The 13,957-nt window shown below is 31.8% G+C and overlaps 1 protein-coding gene across 1 annotated transcript in view; it reads right to left on the reverse strand.

Moving 5' to 3' along the window:
* Positions 1 to 13,957, reverse strand: part of LOC129228588 (eIF-2-alpha kinase activator GCN1-like) — a 176,527-nt gene that overhangs the window by 140,802 nt on the left and 21,768 nt on the right. The window contains exons 11-17 of the mRNA XM_054863273.1: positions 13,304 to 13,456; positions 9,801 to 9,898; positions 8,182 to 8,257; positions 3,905 to 4,057; positions 3,588 to 3,674; positions 3,405 to 3,477; positions 150 to 315 (exon numbers count right to left, since the gene is read on the reverse strand). Of these exons, the coding sequence (XP_054719248.1) occupies positions 150 to 315; positions 3,405 to 3,477; positions 3,588 to 3,674; positions 3,905 to 4,057; positions 8,182 to 8,257; positions 9,801 to 9,898; positions 13,304 to 13,456 (806 nt within the window). The remainder of the gene's footprint in view (positions 1 to 149; positions 316 to 3,404; positions 3,478 to 3,587; positions 3,675 to 3,904; positions 4,058 to 8,181; positions 8,258 to 9,800; positions 9,899 to 13,303; positions 13,457 to 13,957) is intronic.

A 13,957-nucleotide genomic window follows, 5' to 3' on the forward strand; every position in this document is an offset into this window, starting at 1 on the left:
AAAAAAATCCTTCAAGCAGTACAAATTTGTGCTGGTGATAACATTCACAAGGAAATGCATTCATATTATTATACTCATACATTTTAAATACACATTTTGGAATTCTAAAATGCGAGTACAATTTATGAAAAGATGCTAAGAAACACAACCTTTATCTTGACCGTATCAATGAAAGCTGGAAACTCTTTTAACAGAAAACAAGCCAAACTAGTGCCTCCCAATGCAGATAGCATCTTTTTTAGGTGAGTTGAAGCTAGCATTCGCACTCTGAACTGAGGTCGAGTCAAAATAAATAACATAGCTCGTTTGAGAGAGCTGAAAAAAATGTGAATAATTTTTGAAAGCACAAAAATATATACATATATTGTCGCCTCAGGGCAATAGTAAGATATCTTAGCGTTATTTCTGGGATTAGATATCTTACTGTTGCTCTGATGCGACGATATGCAATCTTTTCATTCTTTTTGCATCAAAAAGCCATAGCAAGAAATAATACATACAAATAAAATAGCATGCAACAGTTTAAAGGTTTATTCAATTTTGTTAATTTTTTGGGTCACACTCTACAAAAAACAAAACAAGTTTAAGATTGATAAATGCTTTTTGCTACATTATAGTAAGGATCTCCATCAAATGATTTATAATTTGGTTCTATGTCAATGACAATGTTTTAAATTCTTTTATCTTTCATCACATATCTAGTGCTATCAAAAACTGAAATTTAGAAACTTGTGTCGCCAAGAAAGGTAAATAAGAAAATATTTCACTCATAAATGATACTTTTTTAAATATTGCATTCTGTTTCACAAAATATTCATTTGTTAACTTTGTGTTGCAGATAGTGACGCATGATTTACATAATTCCTATGTATATTTTCATATTTATGCATTTCATATCCAATTATACATTTTTTTAGAATACTTTATTGTGATAGCTATTGCGTTACTAAGTAGGTGATTGCTTCTATGATAGTGGATGGGAAAATCTAAAGTGTGTCGTTCTTGTTTAAATATGAGTCTATGATAGTTAAAATTCAAATTTTCATTTATGTTTACTTCATTATGATATTGATAACTAAGACATTATTTTTCGAATCTAATAAGACTCCTTAAAAATCATACGGATATGATACAATGTATTGAATATTTTGGTTACTATAATCTTGTCATTCCCTACGTTCTTTCTTATATACACTATATTACCAAACGTATTGGGACACTTTCAAAAATTCACATTTTTACGGATTTCTCGAGAAATAAAAGACCAATTGCGCTGGAATTTTTTTCCACAAAAAAGGTATACTCCAGCTGCCATTTTCCAACAAAAATTTAGTCTATTACTCATTTAGGTGACAAACAACAAATTGGGGGAACAAAAAAATGATTTTTGATCATTTTTCATTGTAAATAACTGGAAATAAGCTATAAATTTCAGAAATAAGTTGAAAACCTATCTGGAATTCATTTTTATATTTTCGAGAAAATATCTCTTTTACCCACGGAGATATAAGCACTTCATTCAAAAATGCAAATTTTTTTTTTAAGGTTTTCATCTCACATCACTCAGTTTTTCCGTCAAATGTTACTAAACTTTCAGAATATTTGACAGCCTATTAGAGAAACATGATAACTAAATTTGGAGTTAAAATTTTAAAAATTTAATGAAATATGAACATTTAAAGCAATTAATTTTTAACTGAGCATGCACGCAAGATAGCAATTTATAACCTTCATAATCGGAAGCTCAGATATATCCTACTTCTCGTAAAAAAATTCCACCTTGATATCTTCAAAATCTAAACAATTATCAGCAATCTAACGAGCCGAATTTTAGTATTTCTTGGCTAGACGAAGAATCGCCAGGGATCGTTTGCAAATAATCCCGTAGGAAAGTGTTGCCAGTTTGCGAACGACCCCTAACCATTCGTCGCCCTTCCAAGAACTATAGAAATTCGACTCATTAGATCGCTAACTTTTTTAATTTTAAAGATATTGAGGTGGAGTTTTTCTATGAGTCGTAGTATATACTTAATGAGTACTTATGAGTTGTAGTATATACTTACATATATACTTATAAGTTGAAGTATATACTTTGGATCATAAACGTTATAAATTGCTATCTTTCACAGTGCAGTGAAAAATGAATTGCTTTAAATGTTCATATTTCATTAAATTTTCAATACTTTAACTCCAAATTTTATTATGTTTCTCTAATATGATGTCAAATATTCTGAAAGTTTAGTAACGTTTGACAAAAAACTCTGCATGATATGAGCTGAAAACCTAGGAAAAAAAAATTGCATTTTGGAAAGAAATGCTTATATCTTCGTGGGTATAAAAGATACTTTCACAAAAATAAATTTTTGATAGATTTTTAACAGATTTCTAAAATTTATAGCTTATTTCCAGCCATTTACAATGAAAAATGACCAAAAACTATTTTTTGTTTCCTCAATTTGTTGCTGGTCCCCTAAATGAATAGCAGACTTAATTGTTATTGGAAAATGATGGCTAGCGTATACTTTTTGTGTGAAAAAAAACACAGAGCAAATGGTCTTTTATTTCTCGAGAAATCCATAAGAATTAGAATTTTTGAAAGTGTCCTATACTTTTGGTCATATAGTGTATTTGCTCAATTTCAAGAAAGAAACAGCGTTAACTTAGAAAATAAACTTTTGATTTCTCCTTTGATCAATGTTACTATGTTTGGTGAACTACTGTTCTCAAAATAATAGCTTTAGTATGTTAAGGGACATAAGTTAAAGCTATTTTCATCAAGAAATTTCCTCTGAGTCAGCCTTTTTTGGTCTCGTGACGAAACCAGTGATAGGGCTTTCTATGTAGGAAATGGTGGTCTATCCCTATTGCATGGCACATATTAATACAGTTGGAACTTTGCTGAACCCATTTTGAAAACTTCTGGGTTAAGGAAATGCACTGAGTTGCAATTACATTAGCTATTATTTTAATTAATACTTAATTTTGTTGAAACTGATAGCGGTGTTACAATCAATACTGTTGTTGACAAACATAAAACTGCACAACAATCTTATGTTTTGACATATATGTTTAAAAACAAAACTATACAATGCAATAATCTTTTGATTAAAATTATTGGCTTTTACAAAAATCTCAAAGCATAGCAGGAGGAGCAAATAATGCTGTTAAAGCTGCCAACTTGGCCAGTTAATAGTCAGTACTAGATACTTCTAAAAATCATACAATTCATTGAAAATTCGTGTAATATATTCTAGTGAGAACTAAAATGTATTCAAACACTTTTATTCAGTTATTGAACACATGAGGGGAAAATAGATATATGTTCCTTTATTTATTCAAAAAATAAATAAAGGAATATTTAGATATAAAAATAATAAATAATGCATCCATAATTAAAATTTTACCTAGTATCATTGCCTAATTTCTGTCCATGATCAAGAATTAACCTTTCAATGATATACATCACAGACAAAAGAGCTATAAAAGAATAAAAGGAATTAAAAAAGAGATTTCCATGCTTGAATTCAGCAAACATAAAAGCACTTGCAAGTAAACTTTCCAATCAGAAAAAGAAAACATAAATGTACCTTCATCAGAACAACAAGATAAGAACTTTTCAGACAAAAAGGGAAGTTTATTAACGTCAACATTCAAGATCCCTTTGAGTTTATTCTCTATAAAATAAGAAACATTCAAATATTAGTTTTCATTAAAATTAGTTTTATTAATTGAGCCATTGAGAGTAAAAATAGTAAACAAGATTTCGAATAATTGATTGGAATCTAAATATTAGTAAAAGCTTCAACCATAAACAAAGCAAAAATCAAAAAGTAAACCGAACATTAGAAATATGTACAAATATGTTTTAAAAAATACACAATTGAGGGGGGAAAAATATGTATACCTGCTTCTGAATCCAAAGTATATAACTTCAAGAACAAGCAAAAAACTGATAAGCCTTCTACAACAGCAGCTGTTTGAGATGGCTGACTCAATGCTTTATTGTAAGTTTTTTCCAATAAAGGTATAAACTCCACTGCTTGATGTAAAGTATTGTCTGCCAAATATAAAAGTAACCTAAGAAATCACTTAACATTTTCAAAATGATGTGCATGAATATTTTAAACATCAGCTAAAAAATTTATTTTACACCAAATATATAATTTACACAGTATTAAATATGGGACAAAACACAATAAAAAATTTTAAATGTCCCCTCCATAGCAAAAAATTTTATCGCAGTTTTACCCATTTACATTTGTATGTCCATTTTTGAGCCAATCGGAGATATATAGGCCAAACCAGGGTAACATATTTTGCTGAGGAGGAGACATCTCAAAAATTTTATCATGGTATGTCCTATACATAAAATAACCATACATATATCTGTGAGCCCAAAAGCTTGGAGCATTAAGGAACACCTTTTGGAGCACCGTTTTTCAGCAGACAAAACTACTTTTGAAGAAGCTTCATAGACATTATTATGGATCAATAAAAATCAATAATTGGAGAAACTTTAACAATTTGTAGTCAATATTTTAGTACAATTATATATGTGATTGTTTGTGATGATGTTTGTATTTCTTTCACGCAAAAACTACAGAATGGATTTTAATGAAACTTTACAATAATATAGCTTATGCATTAGAATAACACATAGGGTACTTTTTCTCCCATAATAGGGGGCAATGCCCCTACACTTTCATATAAACTCTCTATTTTCATATAAATATTTCATATTTTCATATAAATTCTCTAATATGGGGGTGAAAAAATACTTGCATATGTTTACATTATATGTTCATAAAAAGTTCTGATTTTTCTGCTCAAGATGGCACCCGTTTGAAATTTCTAAGTAAATAGAAAACAAGTTATAAGCTTTTTAGTTCCATGTTTGAAGGCTTTCATCAACCCAACTCAGTATTTAATGTATCATCTCAACTCTGTCAATAGCTAGAATTGTTGTACTGTCTGACCATCCATTACATGGAAAGGCTAATATCCGGTGTATAGGCGGAAATGGACCTATCTTTTACATTCCTGAAGAAAATGAAAATATTTTCTTTTCTTTTTGTTGTTTCCATCGTAACTATTTTTGTTTTCCCTTATTTTATTTTAGAGAATGCAATAAATGAATAAGGCACTAATGACACTATAAAATGTGTGCATCAAAATCCCATCGTCATTTTCCCTTCTCCCCTGCTAGATTCATTCAGATGGAATAGTCTTTACTTGGCAGATTACATACAATCCGTGGTCAAACAGTATCATTGAATATTTTTGCTTTTTGTCTGACTGTTGAAGGCTTTTCTCAAGTATAATCTTAAAGTAAGAATTTTGCATAAGATTGGCAAATAATAAATTTATTTGGCTGATTATTTTCCGTTTTAACACAGCTTAATGAGGTTTTTTTTTTTTTTTTGACTAAAGCTGAAAACAGGGAAATTTGGTTAATAGGCAGTGGCCGGTAGACTCAGTTGTATTAGTGGCCCCTTTTGAAAACTGCAACTATGTTTTAAATTTTTATTAATAATGAAAAAAAGCATCATCAGAATATCGCTCACACGTAAAAAAGGTGACACAACCAAAAAGTCTAAAATTTTACAGAAGAGACAAAAAAAAAAACTTTTAGTACAAGGAAAATGGTTTTAGAGCATTAGTAATACATTTAAAAAAATCATCACATTTCATTTTTAATAAAAATCTTTTAAAAGAAGAAAGAAATGAAAGCTTTGTGTCATACCTTATTATATTACCATAACCAAATAAAAAAAAAGCTAATTAAGTCTCAATCTATAATCAAATATTTAAAGCACAAAAATTTTTTTTGAAGATTGATGAAAATTTCTACATGTTATTAGTATTTAGACAGCACACAGCTTCTGTTAGCATTTAAAATAAATAGCCTCACCTATAAATAGCCTATATTTCACAGAAATAAGGAATATAAATCTTCAAAAATATTTTTATAAATAAAAATTTAGAGTAAATCCAAATATACAGCTAACAGCATAGACTTGAAGAGTTTAATTTCAAATTAATGCTACTTTTTGCAAATAGCTCACTTATTTTTTAAGTCAACAAAGCTACAGATGTATTCCATTAAATAAATGATTTTGAATCACAGTTGAATCTTAACTATGTTAAATTGAAAAATATATAAATAAATAGCTAGTTTTCATTATTATTCTCTTTACTGACATTTTCAGACTAAAATTTTAAATAAATCATAAAATAAAATTTTTACTTAGGAAAAAATGTACATGGGCTCTTTGCAGACCATTTAGAAATTCTTTGAAAGGTAAAGTTTCAATTCCGGTTAAGAATGTAGAAAGACTACACACATACACCCTGACACTTTTTTTCCCAGCAATTTTTTTCTATTTAAAAATGTTGAAGAAAGAAAAAAATGCATACATTTATTTAAAGCTTAAGATTTCAATAAATAATAATAGATATGGAAACAACTACTTGTGTAGGTAAAACATGTTTAGAGTTCCCCTTTCTTAGGTAGGCTTTCATTGCAATTTTTTCCTAAATCAAACTGTATAGCAGCACCCACGAGGGCTACTAGTACTCTTTCTTGTCCCAAAACAGAGAAGTTCCCCTACTATTTGTACTGATGATCTCCAAATTTTTAATTTAAGCACATACCCCTCCCCCCCCCCCCTTCTCTTTGCTTCTTACTGACTCAAATGGCAGGTGAATTAAGAACTTTCAGCAAGCTCAAAAATCGAGCTTTTGACAATGATATCTATTTGCACAGCTTTGGTGCAAAATGGCCTAAAAAAAAGAAGTTTTGAAGCAGCTAGTATTAGGCGGCACACATCAGCACTATTGGAGCAGGTTTAAGCTCACTGGTATATCTATATTTATATTTCTTCTGTGCGGACGTTTGTCACCATTAGGCTTTTAAACTGCTGGACCGATTTTGATCTTTTTTTTGTGTGTAATTAAGTTGTGTCAAGCATGGTTTATACAGAAGTGCGATGGATCTAATCTGAAACGTTTTTCGTAATTAATTTAAACATTGAATGGTTATATCTCCCAAATGATTAATATTTAACCCATTGCCAAAGGACAATAAATAAGAAAGCCAGCTCTGCTTTTTGTAATGAAATTTCCTACTGTGATATGTCAGTTGAGAATAGATAAAATGTAGAGAGAGAGTGAAGCCTTCATTTCTTGAAAGTGACCATTTTAGATCCAGTAACATATTTTGATGTAAAGTACTGGAAGAAATCTGGTTTCTTTCACTAGGTTCACACAAAACGTGTATTTTTTATCGCAGTTAAATCATGTGACCGGATTGGTGCTTTAGATTTTCCTAATCAAATGAGTGGAAAGTACCGTACATAACGACATTTGTTTCTCGGTTCAAATTCATCTGAGTTTTGACACCAATGGCAAGAATACTTTAAGGAATATCAATCTAATCAGTACATTATTAAAGGAAAATATGGTGGAATTTGAAGACAAAACAAATTTTATTTTCGTCCAGATAAATTACAGCAGGGTAGTTCTGTACACAAAAGATCAGTGCAGTGGAAGTTTTTTATCTTTGGTGGAAAGAACAAATTAGATAAATATATGAAGTTTTTATTCAAAAGATGGGACCTCTAATGGTGCGGAATTCGCTTCGGTCACTGATCGGCTGGATTACAGGAACGTGGTGGCTTGGCGACATTGGCCATAAATAATCGAATTGCATGATTATTTGTTTACTACTGTTAAAGCAATTTAATGTATTTTTTGTTTATTTCGTGAAATATTTTCCATCACAAAGAATTGTTTTTGGTTTTTAAAGAGTGTTTAGCCATTTTTGCTAAGGAACATGCTTATTTTACATCGGGAGGGGGGGGGGCGGGAGTGATTTTTGCTTATTCAGGGAACTGTTTTTACATTTATCATTTTTTCAAATGATATCCATTCAATTGTTTTATTCTTTTTCATATGGGGACGTTGCAGCAGGATTTCCAGTTTTTCTAGAAGGGTAGTTAGTTCTTTCTACTTAATATTTGAGGATGATTTTTATCTTTTAAGTATGGCAAACACTTGATAATTTATTGAATTTTTTCAACTTTCCAATTTACAAAGTTTGAACAGAACAACGTCTGTCAGGTTCTCTAGTCTAAATATATAATTCTAAATAGTGGTTTTGGAAATTAAAAGTTTACTGACCATGAAATGCAGCATTCATACACAAAATGTAGCTATTTCTTATGGCAAAAGTTGAACTTTTTTGGGTCAGACCATCCTGCAAAAAAAATCAGAAAAGTTTCCATTATCTTAACCAGAATTAAGAGGGATTATTTAATAAGTACAGTGGAATTATGCTAGAGCAAATGCCTGGATAATAATACAACATAGTACCCCCCCCCCCCCAAAAAAAAATCACTGCTAAGTCCGGCTTTATAGTACTGGATTTCTTAAACTGCACGTGTAACACAGACCCTCCCCCAGGCTTGGGCGGGAGGGCGCCGCGCCCAATTTGACCTTTGATTCTTAAAAAGCTGTTGCTGGTTGTCACTTTTGTATTTTTATAAGTGATAATAGCGAATATCCGCCCCTCCCCTCTTTTCCCAACTTAGATTGTCATAAAAGCATGCCTTCCTTTATCAGTTACCACAGGGAATAAAAAGTCGCCTGGGCATTGCAGAGACTAAACAATGTTCCTCCAAGGACCTTTCACTTTGGGAACACTACTGATAAGCTACTGCCGAATTCCCAAAATTACTTCCCTAATCCTTGCCTCAGGGTTTGAATCCCCTCTTATTCAATAATGGGGCTGTTAACACTAGTTTCCAGTGAGGAGTACTGGCTCTCATCTTTCCTCCTTATCGCTTCATGACAAGAGATGTGTTTCTTTATCCAATGACATGTGTTTTAAGATAATGCTAACTCTTCTCTTCCAGCCAGATAAACGTTAAGTTAGCCCTACATTTTATAATCTTTCATTCAAATTCAAGCTTTTAATAGTGTTTTTACATTCTGAATTAGAATAAAGCAGTTGCAGTGGAGTCCCACAAATCTACATACCTATAATCCGCCAACGTCCGAAATCCGGATCTTTTTTTTTTTTGGCGCTGCAAATTTTTTTATTTTAATTTTATTTCAGTCTATAACAATCTAAATTGCGATTATTAGCTAAAGTTGTTTTTGCGCATAATTTGCAGATAATACGTTCTGTTTTGTTATGCATTACATGCACTTCAAGCATTTTTTGGTACGAAAAATATGTTTGTATTTTTGCTCAATATACTTCACATTGTGTACTACTGAAAAAATAATAAGAAATATCGCAAACTGAAAGCAGATGCTAAAAGATTGCTGCAGATTTACAGCAAAAGGTTGATATTTTGTGTGACACGTGGCATCAAAGAAACACAAAAATATGACAAAATTACAAAGAATTTAGCATGTAAAAGCCAAACGTGGATGATTTTGGACAATTCAATTGAAAACAAATGACAAAACTATTGAAAATAAATATCAGCTAGTAACAGCTGAAAGAATTAGTTATCATAATTTTTTTTTAATGCTTATGAACTATTGATTTATCCTAGGAAGTAATTCACGAATGTTTCGAAGTTTCTATTGTTGCGATAGTAAGACATTTGAACCCAGGAATAACAGTATATACCCTACGACATATCTACTAACGCCTTTTAGTTTTGAAAAAATGTCCTTTTTTAAAGAAAAACACCCTGCCCTTTTTTAATCCAGAGGGAAGCTCTGTGTAACATAAAAGTAAGCACTTAAAAATGATGTACTGGTTAAATATAATAAATAAAGCTTACCTTGAACAAAGAAAGAAGATTGTTTGGTACATTTTGACTAAATTTTGCACACCACAAAGATAGCATTGAAAGAGCATGAGTTATAGTGCCTTCATGAACTAGATAATGCAAATAAAGGAAGTTTTATTAATTATATAAAAGACATTCTAACTACTGTCTTTTATTACATTCCATACCATAAAAGTTTGTGTAAAATAAGTTTATTGATACGTAACTAAGCAGTAGAAAAAAAAGACTAATAAAAGTCCACATTTTTCAGCATCAAAAAGTTTTTTATGAAATGTTTATGTGTGGCACTGTAATCAATCAACATAAGGTACAAATTAGATAATGATAGCTCAGAACAGTTAATAAACATGACAGTGTGTGCATTTTCATGTAGTACATAGCATGCAATTGGGAGAAAAAAAATTGTTTTGAATGAAGAACTTGCAAACCTGCCAACATTCACAAAAAAAAAACTAGTAGATTTTTTCAATGTGGCGCAAAATCGCTTTTTCCCATGTTATTGAGGGGATTTAGGGATTTTTTTTATTATCCCTTAAAGTACAATCATATGCAAGTTGCTTGACCTTACCAGCATGATGCTGAAGTCAACACAAAACATTGCGCAAAATATTTGATGGTCACTTTTAGATGCCTAATTCAAAAATAGAAATTCACAATTGTATGTTGCTTAAAAGTTTTTGGCTTTTTGCTAACTGAATCAAAACTTGAAATCTCCCCCCCCCCCCCCCCCCCCCGAAATCTTCCCTGCTTCACAACTCATGAACGCGCGAAGCGAGATCGCAAACGTAAATAAGAACTGATGTTGCCAGACTCCAATGTGCTAAAGTTTGAAATTAAGTAGGAAACTTTCAAATCATGGAGTAAAAGCGCTAAAACGATATAAAAATTTATTTTAAAGGGGTTTATTTTTTTCATTATCAAGAAAGTTCCAAAATGGGGGGATTTTTTTAGAGATCTAGAAAAACCGGGAGATTTTCATTAAATATCAGGAGACTGGGAGAAAAGTTAAAAATCCGGGAGTCTCCCGGAAAATCCAGTAGGGTTGGCAGGTAAGAACTTGTTAATTTTCAATGAAATTTCAACTTTTACATTAAAAAAAAAATCTAAAGTAAATTTTCAATGTAATGCTGACTATTTCTATGATATAGATAGTTATATTAAAAAATATAATACACACAAGAAATACAAAAGGGTATTAAAATGTTCCGATGAAAAGGTAAATTTAAAAAAAAAAAGCTTTGTCATATTAGTTACGGCAATGAATAGCCTTTGGAAAAGAGATTTACTGTTTAGGCATTTATATATTGCCCGAGTCTGTAAAATGTGAAATACTGTTGATACAGACATGTACTCTCCGTGGGCAAGTAAACGGCAGTATCTGCAGAAATGAGTTTTCGAGATATTTGAAGAAATGTCTGTTAGATTCTATGCAAAAGATAGAGAAAGGTGGAAACTAAAGTTTTTTTCACGACTTTTTTCAGCGGAAAGCAAATATGCAATCTTGCACAATAATGTTAACGTACAATAGTTGACAAATATGAAAAAAAAAAATGAAAATGAAAAATTGCAGTTACTGCCCTTTACCTGCCCACGGCAATGCTATTCCAATGACATATTGCAGAAGCTCCCAAACATTTTTGTGCAAGTGCCTCCTTTGAATTCTCCCACCCCTTCCCACAGCTCATAGTTTTTGCTATAACAGGGTTCATACTCATTTTTAAAAATGAAAATTAAGGACATTTTAAGGACTCATCAGAAATATTGGGTTGTTCGGAAAGTCATTTCGTTTTTTTTTTGGGGAACATGAAAGACAGTTTTCGTATAATGAATAAATATTTTATTAAATTATATATTGGCCATTCTGGTCCAACACCTTTTGCCATCTTTCTGGCAGTAACATAATTCCCCTCTCATAAAAGTTTTGGTCCTTGCTGGCAAAAAACTGGTTCAGGTGGTTTTTGACATCTTCATTTGAGGTAAAGGTTTTGCCATCCAAAAAATTTTGCAGGGACCGGAACAAATAGTAGTCGGAAGGCGCCAGATCTGAAGAATATGGTGGATGTTGCAGTACGTCCCATTCAAGCTGTAAAAGTTTTTGGCGAGTGACCAAACTTGTGTGAGGCTCCGTAAGGACATGGGGCACCCACACATCGAGCTTCGAGGTTAAGCCCATGCCTTTCAAATGGCCATAAACAGTCGAATTCAACAAATTTAATCTCTCACCGATCTCTCGTGTGGTTATTCGCCGATTTGCATCAACTAATGCCTTTATCGCATCTTTGTCAGCTTCGACCGGCCTTCCAGACGGTGGTGCATCTTCGACATCAAAATTGCCGGATCGAAATTTTGCAAACCAGTTCTGGCACTGGCGTACTGTTAACACGCCTTTTCCATACACATCCGTCAATTTTTTTCTCGCTTGGACAGCATTTTTACCTTTTCTGAAGTAAAAAAGTAAAATATGACGAAAATGCTGCTTATTGCTCTCCATATTTAAAAGGGCACCAACCAAAAACTACTGCGTAGAATTAATAGAACTTTTTCACACACAAGCCTTGCAATATCAGCTCTCAAGACATATAATGGTTATGCGGCTTAAGTGTGAAGTTGGTTTCGAAATAACGTAATTAAGTCCTCTGACGGGAAAAAACGAAATTACTTTCCGAACAACCCAATAATAAGATAACTTTAGGTACAACATTTCAAAGTTTTCCAGGGGGAAGGGGGGGCGTGCAAAGTACTTCATATTATATATACACACTCACTCAAATGCATGAAATTGCTCCCAAAATGCAGGGAGAGGCAAATTATCAATTAGGCTTACATTAATTATCCTGATGTATTTTGAGGTGTAGCAAACATTTGGGAATAATTATTTTAAATGAGCATGACTTGTTTAAGTAAAACAATTGATTTACTTATATTTAAACAATAAATACATAATCTAAAATTTATTGTTTGTGCTAATTGTTTTGTTAACAAATAAAAACAAACAATTATGTTCAAAAAATTTTGACATCTTTGCTGTTTTTTTTTTTTTTTTTTTGCAATTTCTAGTTTTGGATCCTAAATTGGAAAATAAATAAATCAATTAACTATAAAAAGTGGGGGGGTAACTACATTAAATAATTAAATACCCCCCCCCCCCAACAATTCCTGACACTGCTTTATGTGCTGAAGTACTTCAAAAGGGCAAACAGGGATACTGCAGTATCCAGACAGGTTAGGATAAGTGTAAGTCACTGGAAAATAATTTATTATTTGTTCATAAAACATCTGTAAATTAGCATGCAAATAAACAGAATTAGTTCACAAACTTTGAAAGCTATGCCTCCCCACATAAATTTCAAATAATTTGCTCAGATACTGTAAAAATTTCCCACCATCACTGTGATGACGAGTTTCCTGTATAGCTGTTACATAATTCGGCAATCCCTGACACATTACAAAGAATTTTTTTAAAAAATCAAAGAATTATATTTAGAGAAGAATACCTTCATGCTTTAAAACTGCAATAAATTTATCCGCTGCAAACTCGCACACAGCTTGTACTGATGTTGAACCAGTAACTATGTTATAGCTTAAATTTCCAATTCCACTTAAAACACCAAGTTTTTGAGTAACAACGGTCAACTTTCCTTCAGAACCTTAAAACAAAAATTTTATGCATCAATTGAAAGGAATAAAAATATACCAATGTAAGTTAAAACTATGCATTAATGTAGCAAATTACAAACATCTCAATGATATACAAGATATTTTCTTTCCCCATAAGAGAAATTAAAAAAGAGAATTAAAGAACAGTTAATAATCCAGGGTTAATGCACTTGTGATTAAAAAAAATTCACTGACTTTTCCATGTTTCTTTTAGAAAATTCCAGGTTCATTCAGATGCTTCATTCAACAAAAATTTTGTCTGGGAGCAAAATTGCCAAATCCCCTGACTTTTTCCACACATTTTTAACTTATCATTTTCCCTGACAATTCTAGGTTTTTCCAGAGCATACGAACCCAGTAATCATATCTAGCCGCCCCAGCGGATATTAGTTGCCTTTGGAGACTCATGCACCCGCCTGTGACAGGTTGGTGTATTCCGCCTGAGGCAACTTACTTTATCCAAATTATTTTAAGGCATCAAAAAAAGTGCC

Source organism: Uloborus diversus, chromosome 1 (genome assembly GCF_026930045.1).
Source record: "Uloborus diversus isolate 005 chromosome 1, Udiv.v.3.1, whole genome shotgun sequence".
Classification (NCBI taxonomy): Eukaryota; Metazoa; Arthropoda; class Arachnida; order Araneae; family Uloboridae; genus Uloborus; species Uloborus diversus.